Source organism: Zalophus californianus, chromosome 16 (genome assembly GCF_009762305.2).
Source record: "Zalophus californianus isolate mZalCal1 chromosome 16, mZalCal1.pri.v2, whole genome shotgun sequence".
In the NCBI taxonomy this organism is placed as follows: domain Eukaryota; kingdom Metazoa; phylum Chordata; class Mammalia; order Carnivora; family Otariidae; genus Zalophus; species Zalophus californianus.
Window position 1 is genome coordinate 16728318 of NC_045610.1, and position 16004 is coordinate 16744321.

At 41.8% G+C, this 16004-nt stretch overlaps 1 protein-coding gene across 3 annotated transcripts; it reads left to right on the top strand.

Moving 5' to 3' along the window:
• The first annotated feature begins 177 nt into the window (after positions 1-177).
• Positions 178-14334, top strand: TMIGD1 (transmembrane and immunoglobulin domain containing 1). Of its 3 annotated transcripts, none has more exons than XM_035724714.1 (7): positions 178-263; positions 1993-2099; positions 4166-4444; positions 7507-7782; positions 11872-11975; positions 13005-13045; positions 13791-14334. In XM_035724714.1, the coding sequence occupies exons 1-7, from the start codon at positions 187-189 to the stop codon at positions 13792-13794; spliced, it is 888 nt and encodes a 295-aa protein (XP_035580607.1). In that variant the 5' UTR covers positions 178-186; the 3' UTR covers positions 13795-14334. The 3 variants fall into 3 exon arrangements, with proteins under 3 accessions (XP_035580607.1, XP_035580609.1, XP_035580608.1); XM_035724715.1 differs by having other exon boundaries at positions 202-263; positions 1996-2099; XM_035724716.1 differs by lacking the exon at positions 11872-11975.
• Positions 14335-16004: the final 1670 nt, after the last annotated feature.

Genomic DNA, 16004 nt, shown 5'->3' on the forward strand with positions numbered 1-16004 from the left:
CATCCCTGTTAGCAATATCTGGCCCCACCTAGTAATTTAGGGACACATGAAAACTCAGATCTGAAGATGTCTTTCCTAGTTAGTGTCTTCTCTACGAATCCATAAAAAGAAACAGACTTTGAACCCAATTTATTTTGCTGACTTGACTGTACTGTCATAAAGTGTTTAAATTCAAGTAGTATAAAGATGGTAACAGGGAAGGATTCAGGGTTTCAGATGAAGGGACAATTGGCCAAGGAAGTCAGCTTTTCAGAGCTCAGCAGGTAAGCAGTAAAACTTTGTCTTGTATAGAAAGTTAAAAACAAGTCAAGTAAAGGAAATTCATTTTGAAAGGATGCTGTCTGGTATGGTGGAAGGGAAGGGTAGACATTAATCCTCCTCCTTAATTAACAGGGTCGGGTAGGGTCTGCCAAGGAGCCCACACTCTCAGTTCTTATTAGGCACCTACAGTGGACAGTGCTTGAGAAAACTCTATTAATGACCAAATTCTGAAATCATCACTGTTACAGTGTTATGATAGAAATCTGTTTGGCAAGGTTTTAAAATTACAGAAGAATTGATTTTTTTAAAAAAGATTTTATTTATTTATTTGAGAGAGAGACAGAGATAACAAGAGAGAGCACAAGCAGGGAGGAGAGGAAGAAGCAGTCTCCCTGCAGAACAGGGAGCTGGATGCGGGGCTCAATCCCAGGACGCTGGGATCATGACCTGAGCCAAAGGCAGATGCTGAACCAACTGAGCCACCGAGGCTTCCTGAAAGAGTTGATGTTAGTACTAAATGTATCTTATTGAAATATTGACATAGGGTTGCCAGTCAGAAAGGGTGAGTCTGGCAGGAATGAAGCTTGCTTCTGTCAGGACAGGCCTGGGATGGGGAGGAGCACAGCCTGTCTATGCAGGTTAATAGTCCTATGCAGGTTAATATTTTAATTATATTCCAGCTCTTGAAGGTTAATATTTGTATTAAGGGGACAAAACTTCAAGTCCCTAATGTCTGTGGAGAGGGCTCAGAAGGGATTAATGGCAGCTTCTTAAAGGAGGAGAATATCAGTCTATGCAGTAGGGTGCTTAAGAGTCTGGCCTTGGGAGTCCAGGGTTCGAATCCTAGCCCTGACATTTCCTGTCTCCAGGATCTTGGGCAAATTATATAATCTCTCTAAACCTTTAGAAATGACCTCAAGAGGGTTGTTAGGGACTTCACTGAGATTGAAATAAGTATGTAGAGCGTTTAGCACAGTGCCTGTTGCATAGAAAGCATTCAACATGTGTTTCTACCATATTCGTGTGGTACTCTAGAAAGGCGGTAATACACACATGTTTTTTCCAGATAGAATGGAAAGAATCTAGGGAGAGGGACAGCAGCAGCAAAAGCATAGAAGGAAAAAAAGGAGGACTTTATTATCCATTATTTTTCATCTCTAGGGGGTTAAGCAGAACATGTATCCCAAGGGGGAGGATGGTGGGGTAGGGGCAAAGCAGAGAGATTAACGTGATTTCAGACCAGAGACCGTGTTGCGACTGAGTCTTTTCTAAGGTATGAACCATTTGAGTCTATGGAATTTGGAGCAGAGAGCAACTTTTACAAAAATTGCCCAAGAGAGGCTTTCAAAATCCGAATTACTACAGCTCAGTACAAACTGTCTATGAATGAAGCAAGTTGCTTCTCTCTTTCTGGTAAAATGACATTCTATCAATTTCTCCGGGGAAGACGGGCTCTACTCTCTCCAGGGCTGCCCTATAGCTTCCCAATATCTTATAGCCTATTTCCCTGTGGTTTTCTTTTTCTTGCCTTAAAAAAAAAGTTCTTAATACTAAAAGTACTTTGAACTCAGTAATCAGAACAAGATTGTTTAATTAAAAACTAGGAAGAGTACTGTTACAGTTGGGATGACTCATCTGGGATTTTATTTTAAATGCGTAAAAGACAAGAGGAAGGTTCATAAACTCAGTAAAGACCAAAGTACAGAAAAAACTACACCCTTTCTCCCCCAGCAGATCAGACGTAAATTTGTTAAAGATGGCGTGGAACATCAGTGGCCTAATGGGAATGTGCAGATTTCTTCTCTTAGTGATTTTTTTTCCGCCCTGTGAGGTGACAAGTAAGTTAATATTCCTTTGGTTTCTTTGTAAATAAACATTTCCTATTAAAACATGATACGTGGGCATTGGGAAAATCCAAAATCCAAATCTCCAAATACACAGTTGGTATGGCTCAGAGTAGAGGAGTCAGACAACATGATAACACGTTAAATGGAAAAATATTTTTATGGTTCTGATATTATAAGACAGAGTAAATATTCTATTCTCTCCAGAGCCACAGCCAGAGTTTTTCTACATTTTAATGCATTTCATTAGTAATGACATCCAAAATAAGCTCTTCTGTTTATGTGAGCATACCAGGTACAGGAAAACCTTGCCTGCCTTTGTTCTCTTCCCCAACCTGGGAGTAGATCCCCTGCCCCACAAACCCCAATTTTAAAAGTAATACATAGTCCTTGTAAAAAAAAAATAGGAAATATATAAAAGGATAAAGAAGGCGTGCCTGGGTGGCTCAGTCAGTTGAGCATCTGATGCTTGATTTTGTGGGATCGGCCTGTGTCAGGCTCAGGCTCATAGGGAAGTCTGCTCGGGAGTCCCTCTCTCCCTCTCTCTCTCTCTGCCCTTCCCCACCCTGCTCACGTGTAAGCATGTTCTCTCTCTCCCTCCCTCTGTACCCCCCCAAAATAAATAAAATCTTTAATAAAAAAAAAATAAAGAAAACTAAATTCCATCATCCAGAGATAACCACTCAACAACATTTTGATATATATTCTTCCAGATTTTTAAAAAATACTAGGCAACAATCACATTGTTTTCACCAGTAGTTTATGCATTTTATTTTTTTTAATTTTTTTAAAGATTTTATTTATTTATTTATTTGACAGAGAGACACAGCGAGAGAGGGAACACGAGCAGGGGCAGTGGGAGAGGGAGAAGCAGGCTTCCCGCCGAGCAGGATGCGGGGCTCGATCCCAGGACCCTGGGATCATGACCTGAGCCGAGGGCAGATGTTTAATGACTGAGCCACCCAGGCGCCCCTAGTTTATGCATTTTAAAGGAAAAGTTCATATGTTCACAGACTGTATTAACAAATGTTATGTCGGGGGCAAGTCTGTGGCAGCTAAAGGCAATTTTAGCTTCTGTTACTTGCTTCTGAACCAGGGAAGTAAGAACTGAAATTCAGGTATGTTACAGTGAATGGATCTCAGAAAATCAGAGATGAAAACCAACTGCTATATATTCTAATCATCCACTGTACAACTCATCTATGCTACAAACCACAGCTGTTTAAACATCAATTATTTTACTACACTGCACAAACAATATTCAAACATCAAAAATGTAAGACCAAATTTTCCACAATCCCATCACCTAATCAGAAATCTTTCCAAATCAGCTTTTGCCCATCTTCAATTGCATATTCAATTTTTATATACTTACAGTAATTACTAGAGATGTAATTTACATTCTGCCTATTCACCTAATGTTGTGTCTTAGGTATTTTTCAATTTTGCTATTGTTCTTTTTCATTTGTATTTCCCCACTTCCACCCCCTTCCTTTGCTACTTTCAACCCCTTGAAGTAAACAATTTAAGTCTGGAAAGCATTTCTCTACTTTTTTCTCTATTTTTATCAACCCTATTCAGTGTACACACTGAGATTTTTCCCAAGACTTTTCCTCTTAAATGCATGTGTGCGTGCATGCATGCATGTGTGTGTGTGTGGCGGGGGGGTAAACGGGGTGGTTCTGTGCATAGTAGTTCTCAAACTTCACTGCACATTAGAATCGCCTGAAGGCTTTTGGCAAATGCAATGCCCAGATTGCACTCATATCAATTAATCAGAATGTCTGGGGGTGGGAGCAAGCATCATTGTTTTTAAAGATCCCCAGGTGAGTCCAATGTGCAGCAAAATCTGGTAACCATCATTTTAACATTTTGCTTCTTTTAGTTAATAATACATTATGGAACTTTTCCCTTGTAAAATCATATGATGAATATGACTATTTTTAATTATTGCAGAGTATTTCATTGCACTGGTGTAATGTGATTTGTTTAACCTATTCCCTGTTTATACCATTTAGGATCATTCACTTTACTTTAATGGTGCCTTCCTGCCCTCCCAGGTTCTGTTTTAACTGTGAACGATAGAACTGAGAACTATATTCTGGACACTTGGCTTGGCTCCCAAGAATCTCTGAAATGTGCCGTTCAAAACCACACCAGGGAGGAAGAACTTCTCTGGTACCGAGAAGAGGGGACAGTGGACTTGAAATCTGGAAACAAAATCAACTCCAGCTCTGTCTGTGTCTCTTCCATCAGTGAAAATGACAACGGAGTCACCTTTACCTGCAAGCTGCAGAGCGACCAGTCGGTGTCCGTCTCGGTGGTGCTGAATGTCATTTGTGAGTGAGGGGGAAGAAACTGCTAGTCTGTGTTGTCTGCACTATATTAAGTGGTACTTGAAATCTGGGACTAAAGAGTGTGTGCATTTTCACATTTGCTTGGTGTTGCCTCATTGCCCTATTCATGCTCATACAAAAATCCCTGAGGGTGCCTATTTCCCCACACCCTCATGAGCGCTGAGTATCCTCAAACTCTAAGAATTTGCCAGCCTGATGTGGAATTTTATTTTCATTTTCTAAATTAAGAATGAGGGTGTCCATCCTTTCATAAACGTATTGGCTGTTCATGTTTCTTTTTTGTGAAATGCCTGCTCATGTCCTTTACCCATTTCTCTATTGGGTTATTTGCCTTTTTAAATTTGGTTTGGCTAGGGTTGCCTGGGTGGCTCAGTTGGTTAGGTGACTGACTCTTGATTTCGGCTCAGGTCATGATCTCAGGGTTGTGGGATTGAACCCCACCCCCACCCCCACCCCGACGAGGCCTGCGTGGAACCCCATGTAGAGCTCTGTGATGGGTGTGGAGCCTGCTTAAGATTCTCTCTCTCTCTCTCCCTCTGGCCCTGCACCCACACACACTCTCTCTCTCTAAAAGAAGAAGAAGAAGAAGAAGAAGAAGAAGAAGAAGAAAGAAGAAGAAGAAGAAGAAGAAGAAGAAGAAGGAGAAAAGGAAGGAAGGAGGGAAGGAAGGAAGGAAGGAAGGAAGGAAGGAAGGAAGGAAGGAAGGAAGGAAGGAAGGAAGGAAGGAAGAAAAGAATGCCTATCAAGTAAAATGATTAAAGAGTCCCATATTACACAGTATCAGTCTAAAACAATGAGCTAGATCTCTGTGTTTCAATGTGGACATGTCTCAAAAACATGCAAGAGAATAGAGTCTTTTATATAAGCCTCCTAAAACAATACAATGTATTTCCTATTGGTACATTATATGTATATAAAAAACTGGTTTTTAAAAAAAGATCTGCAAGGATTTACATCAAACTCATAGCAGTGAGCGTCTTTGGGGAGCCGGGAAGTGAACAAGATGGAGTCAAAGAGGATCTTAACTTTATCCAAAATGTACTAATTTTTGCAAAAGGGAATACTCACGTATAGCTGACAGACTTCAAAATTAACTTTAAGTAGTTAAATAAAAAGTAACAATAATAGGACATGTCCACAGGCCCTATGGTATATTTGGTAATTATGTTATCTATTCTAGCAGCTTCCCACATATCTGAATACCATATAACATCCTGGCTGGATATGGATACAGAATTTCAAGCTCATTCCAAAGAGCAACAAAATGTCATTTTTCTGAAAGAGTTATTAATAGCACAGCCTACCCAGGGTCTAATTATTCAGTGTGCAGATTATACAAGCTCCTTTTTTCCTCTTCTCCACCTCTTTCCTACTGCCCACTTTTCAAGCACTTTATTACTCTTTGGCACCTTGACCTTAAAATGCAAGGGGCATGGAGAAGAAAAAGAGTCAGCTCAGCCATTTCTCCTCCTAGATGTTGGAAAGCTCCGGTGGGGGTGAGAGCTGGAATTATTTGGTGAAGGTAAATGTGTTCAAGTATCTATGTCTCTTCGACTGCCCTTATCATAGAGGGAGTAAAGACTTGCTCACACAGCGGGATGAGGGAGACTCAGAAGGTCATACCTTCCATAGATGTCAGAGTTGCCATGACTGGAGCCCCTTCTGGGAGGAGGACATTATTTCTAGAGGATCACTGAGGAAATGCAAGTAGGCACTGTAAATATGGCCAGGGCAAATGTGCTTTGATAAAATGCAAAAATAGAGGATATAAGGACACCTCAAAACTACCATGGCCGCCGCCAGCACAATAACAGTAATTAGCACTGTGGTAAATGCCGTACAGGCATTATCTCATTTAATATTTACAGCAGGTAAAGGTATTATCCCACTTTTTAGATGAGGAAATTGAGCGGTTACTTAGCAGTTCAGTAACTTTCTCAAGGTCACAGTAAGTGGTGTAGGTGGAATTAGGGACCTGCTGCAAGTCCTGCTTCCTTCACATCATACTGTTTTCTCCAGCATATTAGGGCAGCTTGGTTTCAGAGAGCGAAGACTCAAGGCTTATACTCTTATGTAGCATCATAAATCTTCCACTTGATACAGATTCATGATTTTATTTATTTTTAAGTTTTTTAAAAAAGATTTTATTTATTTGACAGAAAGAGATAGCCCAAGCAGGGGGAGCAGCAGAGGCAGAGGGAGAAGCAGACTCCCCGCCTGGCAGGGAGCCCCATGCGGGGCTTGATCCCAGGACCCTGGGATCATGACCTGAGCTGAAGGCAGACGCTTAACTGATTGAGCCACCCAGGCGTCCTGATTCATTATTATTTATTATTTTTAATTATTTCTTTTTTCATATAGTTGCTTCTGGTTTCTTTTTTAAGATTTTGTTTATTTATTTATTTATTTATTTGAGAGAGAGAGAGAGAGAGAGCACAAGCAGGGGGAGAGGCAGAGGGAGAGGGAGAAGCAGACTCCCTACTGCACAAGGAGCCCCATGTGGGACTCAATCCCAGGACCCTGCAATCATGACCTGAGCCGAAGGCAGACACGTAACCAACTGAACCACCCAGGTGCCCCTCATTATTTTTCTTAAAGATTTATTTATTTGAGAGAGAGAGAGTGCTCATGCCTGCAAGTGGGGGAGGGTCAGAGGGAGAGAATCTTCAAGCAGACTCCTCACTGAGCGTAGAGCCAGACGTGGGGTTTGATCCCACAACCCATGAGATCATGACCTGAGCCGAAACCAAAGTTGGTCGCTTAAATGACTGATCCACCCAGGTGCCCCAGATTCATTATTATATACATTTGTTTCATGGTTCATCTTCTCTACCACATAGAAGTTCTATGAGGTTTGGAACTGGATATATGTTATTTACCATTGGATCCCTGGGTCCTAGTCCAGTGCTTGGCATAGTAGATACTCAATAAATTTTTGTCAAATGAATGGATGACTACATGAGATAGACTGAAGGAAGGTCTTGAATGTTGACAGTAAACTACTGCCTATCAGCTAATTCAACCTAAATGCTTGAGTCTTGCAGTTCCCCCTATTCTAAGTGGAGATGACTTCCAAGCAGTTGAGGAAGGCAGTGATGTGAAGTTGGTTTGCAGTGTGAAATCCAACCCCCAGGCTCAAATGATGTGGTACAGAAACAGCAACATCCTGAATTTAGAGAAAACTTACCAAGTCCATCAGACAAGTGAGTCTCTTCAACTGTCAATCACCAAAGTCAGGAAATCTGACAATGGAACCTACAGCTGTGTTGCAAATTCATCTCTGCAAATGGAGACCAAGGACTTTCATCTTATCGTCAAAGGTAACTCTCTTTTTAAGTAATAGTAAGCAAAAGGTCAGAATAGGTTTTCCTAAATATTTCTGTGGCAACAAATGATGATGACAGTTATGATTAGTGGCTATGATTTTCATTGGAGAGTCTTCCCTATCCAAGGTATTTCAATTCTTCCATTTAGGATCCCATTCCATATAAAACACCCCTTTTTTGAGCAAAAGTCCTTTTTAGAACCAAGGGGTGGAAGACAATTCCGGGTGGCTTTTAGGGAGGAGTACCTTTCATGAATCCTCTTGGGCAACAAGGTTCGTAGGAACTGGATTTCTGAGTTTACAGCCCTAATGACAAACAGAAAAAGAAGTCAGAAACACAGAGAGAAAGAAAGATAGATAAGGGGGCGCCTGGGTGGCTCAGTTGGTTAAGCGTCTGCCTTCGGCTCAGGTCATGATCCTGGAGTCCCGGGATCGAGTCCCACATCGGGCTCCCTGCTCAGCAGGGAGTCTGCTTCTCCCTCTGACCCTCTTCCCTCTCGTGCTCTCTCTCTCTCTCATTCTGTCTCTCTCAAATAAATAAATAAATAAAATCTTTAAAAAAAAAAAGAAAGATAAGAAAATGAATCTCTAAAATCATTCCTAACTCTGAAATTGTGATCTATAGGCTAAGCAGTAGTGAGGGAGGCGGTAGATGGTGCAAAAAGGTCTTTCTCTTGGCTTCATGCTTCACCTACCCAGATTTTTCATCCCTGCAGTAAATAACAGGGAACAAACGAAGTTCCAAGTGTTCTTCCCTCATACTTCTCATTCATACAAGAAGAGAAGGGGAACCTGAGCAGAGAAAGCAAGGAAGACCGTTGAAAGAAATGAGGTCAGGGAGCGAATGGAATGCAGGCCAATATTTCCACACCTCCACTTACCACGGGTGATTGTGGCAAGAACTGACCTTGAGGTGAGCAGCACAAAAAGAAATTTTCAAGAACACAACTGTGATGACTGGAATAGGAACAATCTTGGTAGCAGGATAAAGAAAGCCACTGTCTAAGCACAGCAGAAAAGACCTGTAGAGGATGTTGAGTCTTGAGGGCTTCTGTAGACAATACCCAAGCCCTGGAAGTTTTTGGATGTTGAAGCAGGACAGTATGAGATGGAAATTGGCAGCAATCAAGCCTGTCAATCATTCTTTGCTGCTATTAACTGAATCCAAGTTCAAGAATAACTTCCTTTTTGATACAGATGCCGAAAGTTTGGTTAACATAGTTTTCTTAGATAACATCTCTTTTAATTTGAAACAATCATTTATTAAGATCCTTAACTGTCAATCTTAGTTGCTGAATATACAGGCAAAAACATACTAAAAAAAAAATCTTTGAAGTTTGCTTTCATGTTAAAACTGCAATTATGAAGTTGAGAGACATATCGGATCATGTCATCTGCAAACTCGGGCAAGCTAATTTAATGTTCTGGTTAGAAAGCCTTTAGTTTGGGTACATTTTAATAAGTCCCTTCTCTTTCTAATCGGATAATGTGGATCCGTTGATATAAAATTTACGTTTTCTGAAAAAAAAAAAAAAAGAAAGAAAAAGAGAAAGGCAAGATACCTGGGGAAGCAGATGCAGAAAATGCTCATGCACACATTTCCTGGTCCGAGGCCAATACGCTAAGAGCAGCCAAACAAGCTGAGGCTCCTATTTCTTGTTAGAACATTATTCACTTCGTCATTTGCTTCCCTGTGCCCACACATTGCCTTTCTTGCTAGTTCCTGGGAAGCCAGGAACCCCTGCCAGAAGTGTGGACGGTGTGACCCCAGGGCTCATTTCCTCCCCCTCGAGGAGAGGTCTGGGATACCAACCCAGTTGAATGCCCATTACTGCGATTACTGGCGTGTTCAGTAATTTGTCCTAGAGCAGTGACGGTATGCCCAGGGGCTGCTTGCTTTCAAAACCAAACCCACAAATAACCCAAGTACTCATGGGATCTAGAAGTGGTGGAGGAGGCACCTTATTGAAGCCATGTCTATTCACCTCCTCTCCAAAGCATGGGTGGTGGGGACCACCAGCCACACCATTCCAACCGGCTGTGAAAATTATGCGCAGAGATTAGGAAATTTTATCATCCCTCTTGGTTAAGAAGGAATCACGAGTGCTCTGTGCCATAAAAAACAAAACAAAACATACAACTCGTGTGGCAAGCAGGATGCTAGCTTGGCAACTTGGCTTTTAGGTGGGCAGGATCCTGTTTTGGGTGGAGCTCTTCCAAACCAACTTGTTTTTCTGATTTCCTCCTGCTCTATTATTTCCTTGGCTGTGGGCTGCCTTCACAGCATTAAGTGCTCGGCTGCTGGTGCTCAGGCTAAATATGTTTGCCGTGAGCCTCTCCCAGCTTCGCCCCTCAGTGGGGTAGTTTCTAAATGAGGCCATGCCAAGCTAGAAGTGAAAGCATGGATCTTGAGCACACAAGAGCCTAGCCTGTGTGTTGGGATTATCTTGCCTAATAAATATGGAGGGGAAAAAATAACCAAGTCTGGTTGCAAATAAGAGAGTAAAACAGGACAGCAGGAGAGATGCAGCACACTTTTTATTTCCTATAAAGTCCTAAAATATTATCTTATCCAAGATTGGAGCCCTGCCCCCTTCCTAGGCTGAATCCAGGGGCTTAGACTGGGTCATTTAAATGTCTTTGTTGATTTTAATTAAGCACTCTTACTTTTGAAAGTTTCATCCCAGGCACCTGGGTGGCTCATTCGGTTAGGCGTCTGCCTTTGGCTCAGGTCATGATGCCAGGGTCCTGGGATCAAGTCCTGCATCGAGCTCCCTGCTCAGCAGGGAGTCTGCTTCTCCCTCTGCCGCTCATGAATAAATAAATAAAAGTTTTTTAAAAAAGTTTCATCCCATATCATATGAAACATTAAAATGAAGCACATTAAGTATACTTTTTTACTGTAAAAATTTTGGAAAGGATGTTTGTAACTTGCATACATTTGGGATTTTGTTATAAATAAGTTATTAATTTGGTTCTTAAAGTTTAAATATTATTATTATTATATAACAGTTGAGTTACAGTTGACACAAAGTTACATTTTATAGATGTTTAAACATTTATTAATTTTGCCACTTTATTTTCATATTTTGGAACCTATATATACATATTTTTAAAGATTTTATTTATTTATTTGAGAGAGAGAGAGAGACACAGCGAGAGAGGGAACACAAGCAGGGGGAGTGGGAGAGGGAGAAGCAGGCTTCCCGCTGGGCAGGGAGCCCGATGCGGGGCTCGATCCCAGGACCCCGGGACCATGACCTGAGCCGAAGGCAGACGCTTAACGACTGAGCCACCCGGGCGCCCCTGCTGATCGCTTTCTAGCCCAAGTTAGAAGTAGACCTTGTTCTTCCATGTCATTTAGAAAGGTATGAACATCTTTGCCAAGGCTGGGAAGGCTGGTGCTTAGTCCTTCTTCCCTAGGAGCACCACGCAGCCACCCTGTATAATGTCTTGTCACCTGCTTGGGGTACTATCACAGCACCACTCCTCGGGCCCACAGGTCTCTCTCCCCTGAGTCCAGCAGGCTCTTCCACTTTTCTCTTCTTCTTTTTTTTTTAAAGATTTTATTTTTAGGCAGTCTCTATACCCAACGTGGGGCTCGAACTCACAACCCTGAGATCGAGAGTTGCATGCTCTTCCGACTGAGCCAGCCAGACACCCCTCAATTTTTCTCTTCTTGCTTTTAAGTCCTTCCTCTTTTTTCTCCCTTGGAGATACCTCCGTATATCTTTGGGGCTTTTCCAAAGTGCAGAAAAAAACATTGATTTCAGCCTATTTCTGCTTTCTGTGTGGCAAAAATTTTGGATGAAGAAAGCACAAAATGGTCTCACTCCCTGCTTGGGGAGGGTTATTCAGATTACAATAAATTATCCTTCCACAAAGGAATGGATCCAAAGCCTACCTCTGCTGGTTACTAGTTCTGTGACTTTGGATCAGGGGTTCCTCACCTGTAAAATGAGGGAATAATTCCTACCTTCTGGGTTGTTTGGAGGCTTTAATTAAGAGGATGATCTAGTAGAAGTATATAAACAAGACTCGTATAAATGTTAGCTCTTGTTCCTTGTGTTTGCATTTCCAACAGATAGAACTGTGGCTGTACCAATAGAACCCATTATTGCTGCATGTACTGTGGTCTTTCTGACAGTGTGCTTTGGCCTGATTGCTAGAAGAAAAAGAATAATGAAGGTATCTAAGTATTCTAAGCTATTTAGGTTAAAAAAAATCACCTAAATACAGGCAGAGAACTGGCTGTCTAAGTGACTATGGAGTTGGGAACCACACTTGGACACTCTGGTCTCTCTAAAGATCTAAAATGGAAGTTGCTCAAAGAAATAAAAATCATACAAATACTATGAGTACAGCTTTAACAAAGAATGGAAAGGCATCGGGACAAAACCTGGGTGAAAATAGCTGTGGTGTTAGGAGCAGGAGATTGGGGGCTGATTTTTCTTCCTTTTAAATTGCCCTTTATTGTTGCTATGATACCTTCGGGACAATAAATAAATATACAGAGAAACATCTGCTGTGGGTTCGGAGATCTGCATGAAAAAAAAGTGGCCCTTGCTGCTCACCTTCTGAATACAGCCACAGGCCCTGGTAGCCGTGGGCTGGAGTTTGAATTGTTGAATGGCTCACCTCGTTGGTTAGCTTGGTACAGGGTATGTGTGTGTGCCTACGTTAATGCCATGCATTTGGCTTCTCCGGTTATTCCAGTGCCAAAGGGAGGCAAATGTGGCAAGAAGCCTCTAAGAAAAGGCCAGTATGGTCCAGGCTTGTTAGTTATGCAGCAAGAGGCATCTTCTTGAAACATATGGTAACTGGGTATGATTCAGGGCAACAACGTCTCCCAAGAAGAAATTCACCCACCCTCTGGTGCCAATCCAAAGCAAATTTTTGTCTGGGGGAAAAAAAAAAGGAAGAGAGAAAGAAAAGGAAAGTAAAGTAAAAAATATTCAACTACCTAGGAATCCTGGAAGCATTTTGATTTAAGAATTACATCTCTGTAGGTTCAACAGAAATAATTAATATGGCCAAAGACAGACACCAGCGCAGAGGTGTCTGTATTTCCAGCCACCTCTGTATTGATGAGTATTTTTCTCGGTAGGAGATTAACAGACATTTGGGTTTCCTATCCCTTGAGCCACATTGATGCATTCTAAATGTTTACAGCCTTAGAAAAGCAGGCAAACTCATTGCCCTTGTGTTTGCTTTCAGCTGTGCATAAAGAATGAAGATCCTCAAAGAGACACAGCTTTGTAAGTACTCTGGGCTGGGGCCAGTGATTTCCCAGAAGCAGATGGGTAGCTGTCGTGTGTGTCATAAAGCCCATCCTGGGCAAACTCCTCCTGAGGTGGGAGGTGCTGGGATGTGAAGAGGTTCAGACAAGAATGGAGGGTGGCGGAGAATCTGCCTCCACTTTAGAGGAAGACAGGTGAGGCTAGGTTGGAAGGTTGCCTAGGACTGAGAACACTACCGTTGGTCTTTTTTTTTTTAAGGTTTTATTTACTTATTTGTCAGAGAGAGAGTGCGCGTGCACACGCAGGGGGGAGCGGCAGGCAGAGGGAGAAGCAGACTCCTTGCGGAGCAAGGACCCTGGGATCATGACCTGAGCCAAAGGCAGACGCTCAACTGACTGAACCACCCAGGCGTCCCACTGTCATTGGTCTTAAGCCTGCTCTCCACTTAGGAAGTTTTGGGCTAAATGCTAAGTGCCTGCATTGTATTGCCACATAATGTAAATGGCTGAGAGGGCTTACCCCGGGGTGGGGAGCCACGTTGCCTTCTCCTTTCTCCTTCACAATGGGGTCTGTAGCCACAGCCCTCATTCTGAACACTGCCTTCTCTGTGGAGCTTCCTTTTAGTCTGTCGGCTCCAGCCTCAGAGAAGTAAGCAGTGGGTAAAAAGAGCAAAGGTGTTCTTTCCAAGAGCGTGAATTTTGTTTTGATTTTTTTTTCTTATTGCCATGATCGTCATTATAATTGATTTCTTGGTTCATTTCAGATGAGCAAGCTGAGATGCGATCTCACATACCAAGAGTTTTGCATCAGGACTTCCTTGATTTATGTAGTCCCATCTGTATTTATTGCTATTATTAAATTCACTCCTGTCAAGTTGTCAGAGGTTATCAAGAAGTGTTTCATTAAGCACTGAACAGTAGTTGTTATGACTAATTTGATATCCTTGCAGAACATTTTTATGGAGAACGCTATTAAGAAGGAAAAGTAAGATTCTGTTAAGTCTTCTCCTTGAAGGGTATGTTAATTAATGGAGGTTTGTTCCAAAAAGGTTGGTCACTGTTTACCATTGAGTCTGTATTTTTCTAGGTAGGAGATGAACAGATATTTGGGTTTCACGAATCAGTGCCATACCAAAATGAAAAGGGGAGCTGAACCTAGAGTAATCAATTTCTAAGTTGCCAAGGAAGCACATAAATAATGTCAATTATCATGCATATTCACTGTTGTCTCATAAAAGAAATGTTTTAGGACTAAAAAAAGGACGGATATAATCTCAGAATATAAGGCATTCCTTTCAACAGAATAAATTTAGCATTGTGAAAAAGTCAGCATATGTCCTTATTTTTCTCATCTCATCCTAGTTTGGTGACACAGTCACAGACTTGGTGAGCTTTACGTGGGGATGGAGACAAAAACTGCAGGGGGCACGGGCTAGCCAGCGGCTCTGCTTACGGGTGGCCTTCACCCTTCTCCATTAATTATGAATCAGCCTGTACTCTTCTCATATATCTTCATTTTAAATTTTGGCTCTTGTGACTTATCATCAACCTTCCCCACTTCCATTCTTTCTTCATTTTTTTCCCCTGAGAGTCTCTGCTTCGCTGCCCCACACAGGTGGGATGGGTTAGGGAGAGAGGTCGTCCTGGCCAGAATCACCTTTGATGTCTCTGCTCTGCTCACCCTCTTAGAAAACAACAACAACAATTTTTTGGCTTAATATTGCAGTAGCTGAAGGTGTCACAGCAAGAGAGAGAGAGATCTACTCTCAGCCTGGTGGTTCAAAGTTTCTTACTGATATGGAGGCAAAGAGAAGAAATGAGCAGTTGTAAGAAATCTCAATGGTCTTGTGTGTAAAAGGGACCCAGACACATCCTCCTGTGAGGTTTCTCTCTGCTTTCTTGGAAACTTCTGCATGGAATTCAGAGAGAGACCATTAAAGACTGTGATTTTCAGATTTCTGTGTCTGCTTGGAGGCCCCAGCAGGATTGTGTGGGGAAGCCTTCGTATCTTGTTCCTCATTCAGGATTTCTCAAAGTAGAATTTGGAAGCCTTGTGAAACGGTGTAAGGACAAGGTAGGAGGATTGTGAAAATCTGGAAGTTTAGACAATGAAGGAGAAGCCTGGAGACTCTATGGAAAAAAAACACATACACACCTCAGGGAATGGGGGGTTGGAACAGTTTAAAGTGGAAGGGAAAATGGGAAAAACTTACCTATCTAATTGGACTTGGAATCGGAAGACCCGAATTCCAATCTTGGCTGTGTTACCTTGGGCAAGTCCTTTAAGCTCTCTTGGGCCTTTGGAATACGAGGAGGTTGGATTGGAAGAACTAATTTTCATGTTAAATTTCATGTTAACTCATGTGATTCTCAAAAGATTCCCAAATAGCTTAGTTAAATGCTGGAAGGAGTTGGCAAGAAAAACTGAAAACTTAATACCTTTGCCCTACCTAGCAGAATTATGAATCAGCTTTGTTCTAGGACATATAGCAATCCTTGAGTATTACAGGTCATCAGTAGGGAATTTCTTCACCCTTACAAACTCCAGTGACCTTGTACATTAGCACAGACAAGGAACATTAGTTTTAACAGAGCATAGCAATATCATAAATGGTCACAGCATTTCATTTTGCCTTAGTTTTGAAAAAAAAAACAGAGGCTTTATTAAAAACTGGGTCTGTTATTTTTTTTTTTTGAGGGAGGAGGGGCAAAGGGAGAGGGAGAGGAAGAGACAGAATCTTAAGCAGGCTCCATGCCCAGCACAGAGCTCAAGGTGGGACTGGATCTTAGAACCCTGAGATCCATGACCTGAGCCGAAATCAAGAGCTGGAGGCTTAACCGACTGAGCCACCCAATCTCTCCAAAACAGTGTCTCTTATTTAAAATTAGAAGTTCAGCCTAGAACCTGACTTAAAAGGACAAAATTCCAGAACTTAAAAGAAGCCCCCTTGGCCTTTCCCTAAATATCTTCTCTATCT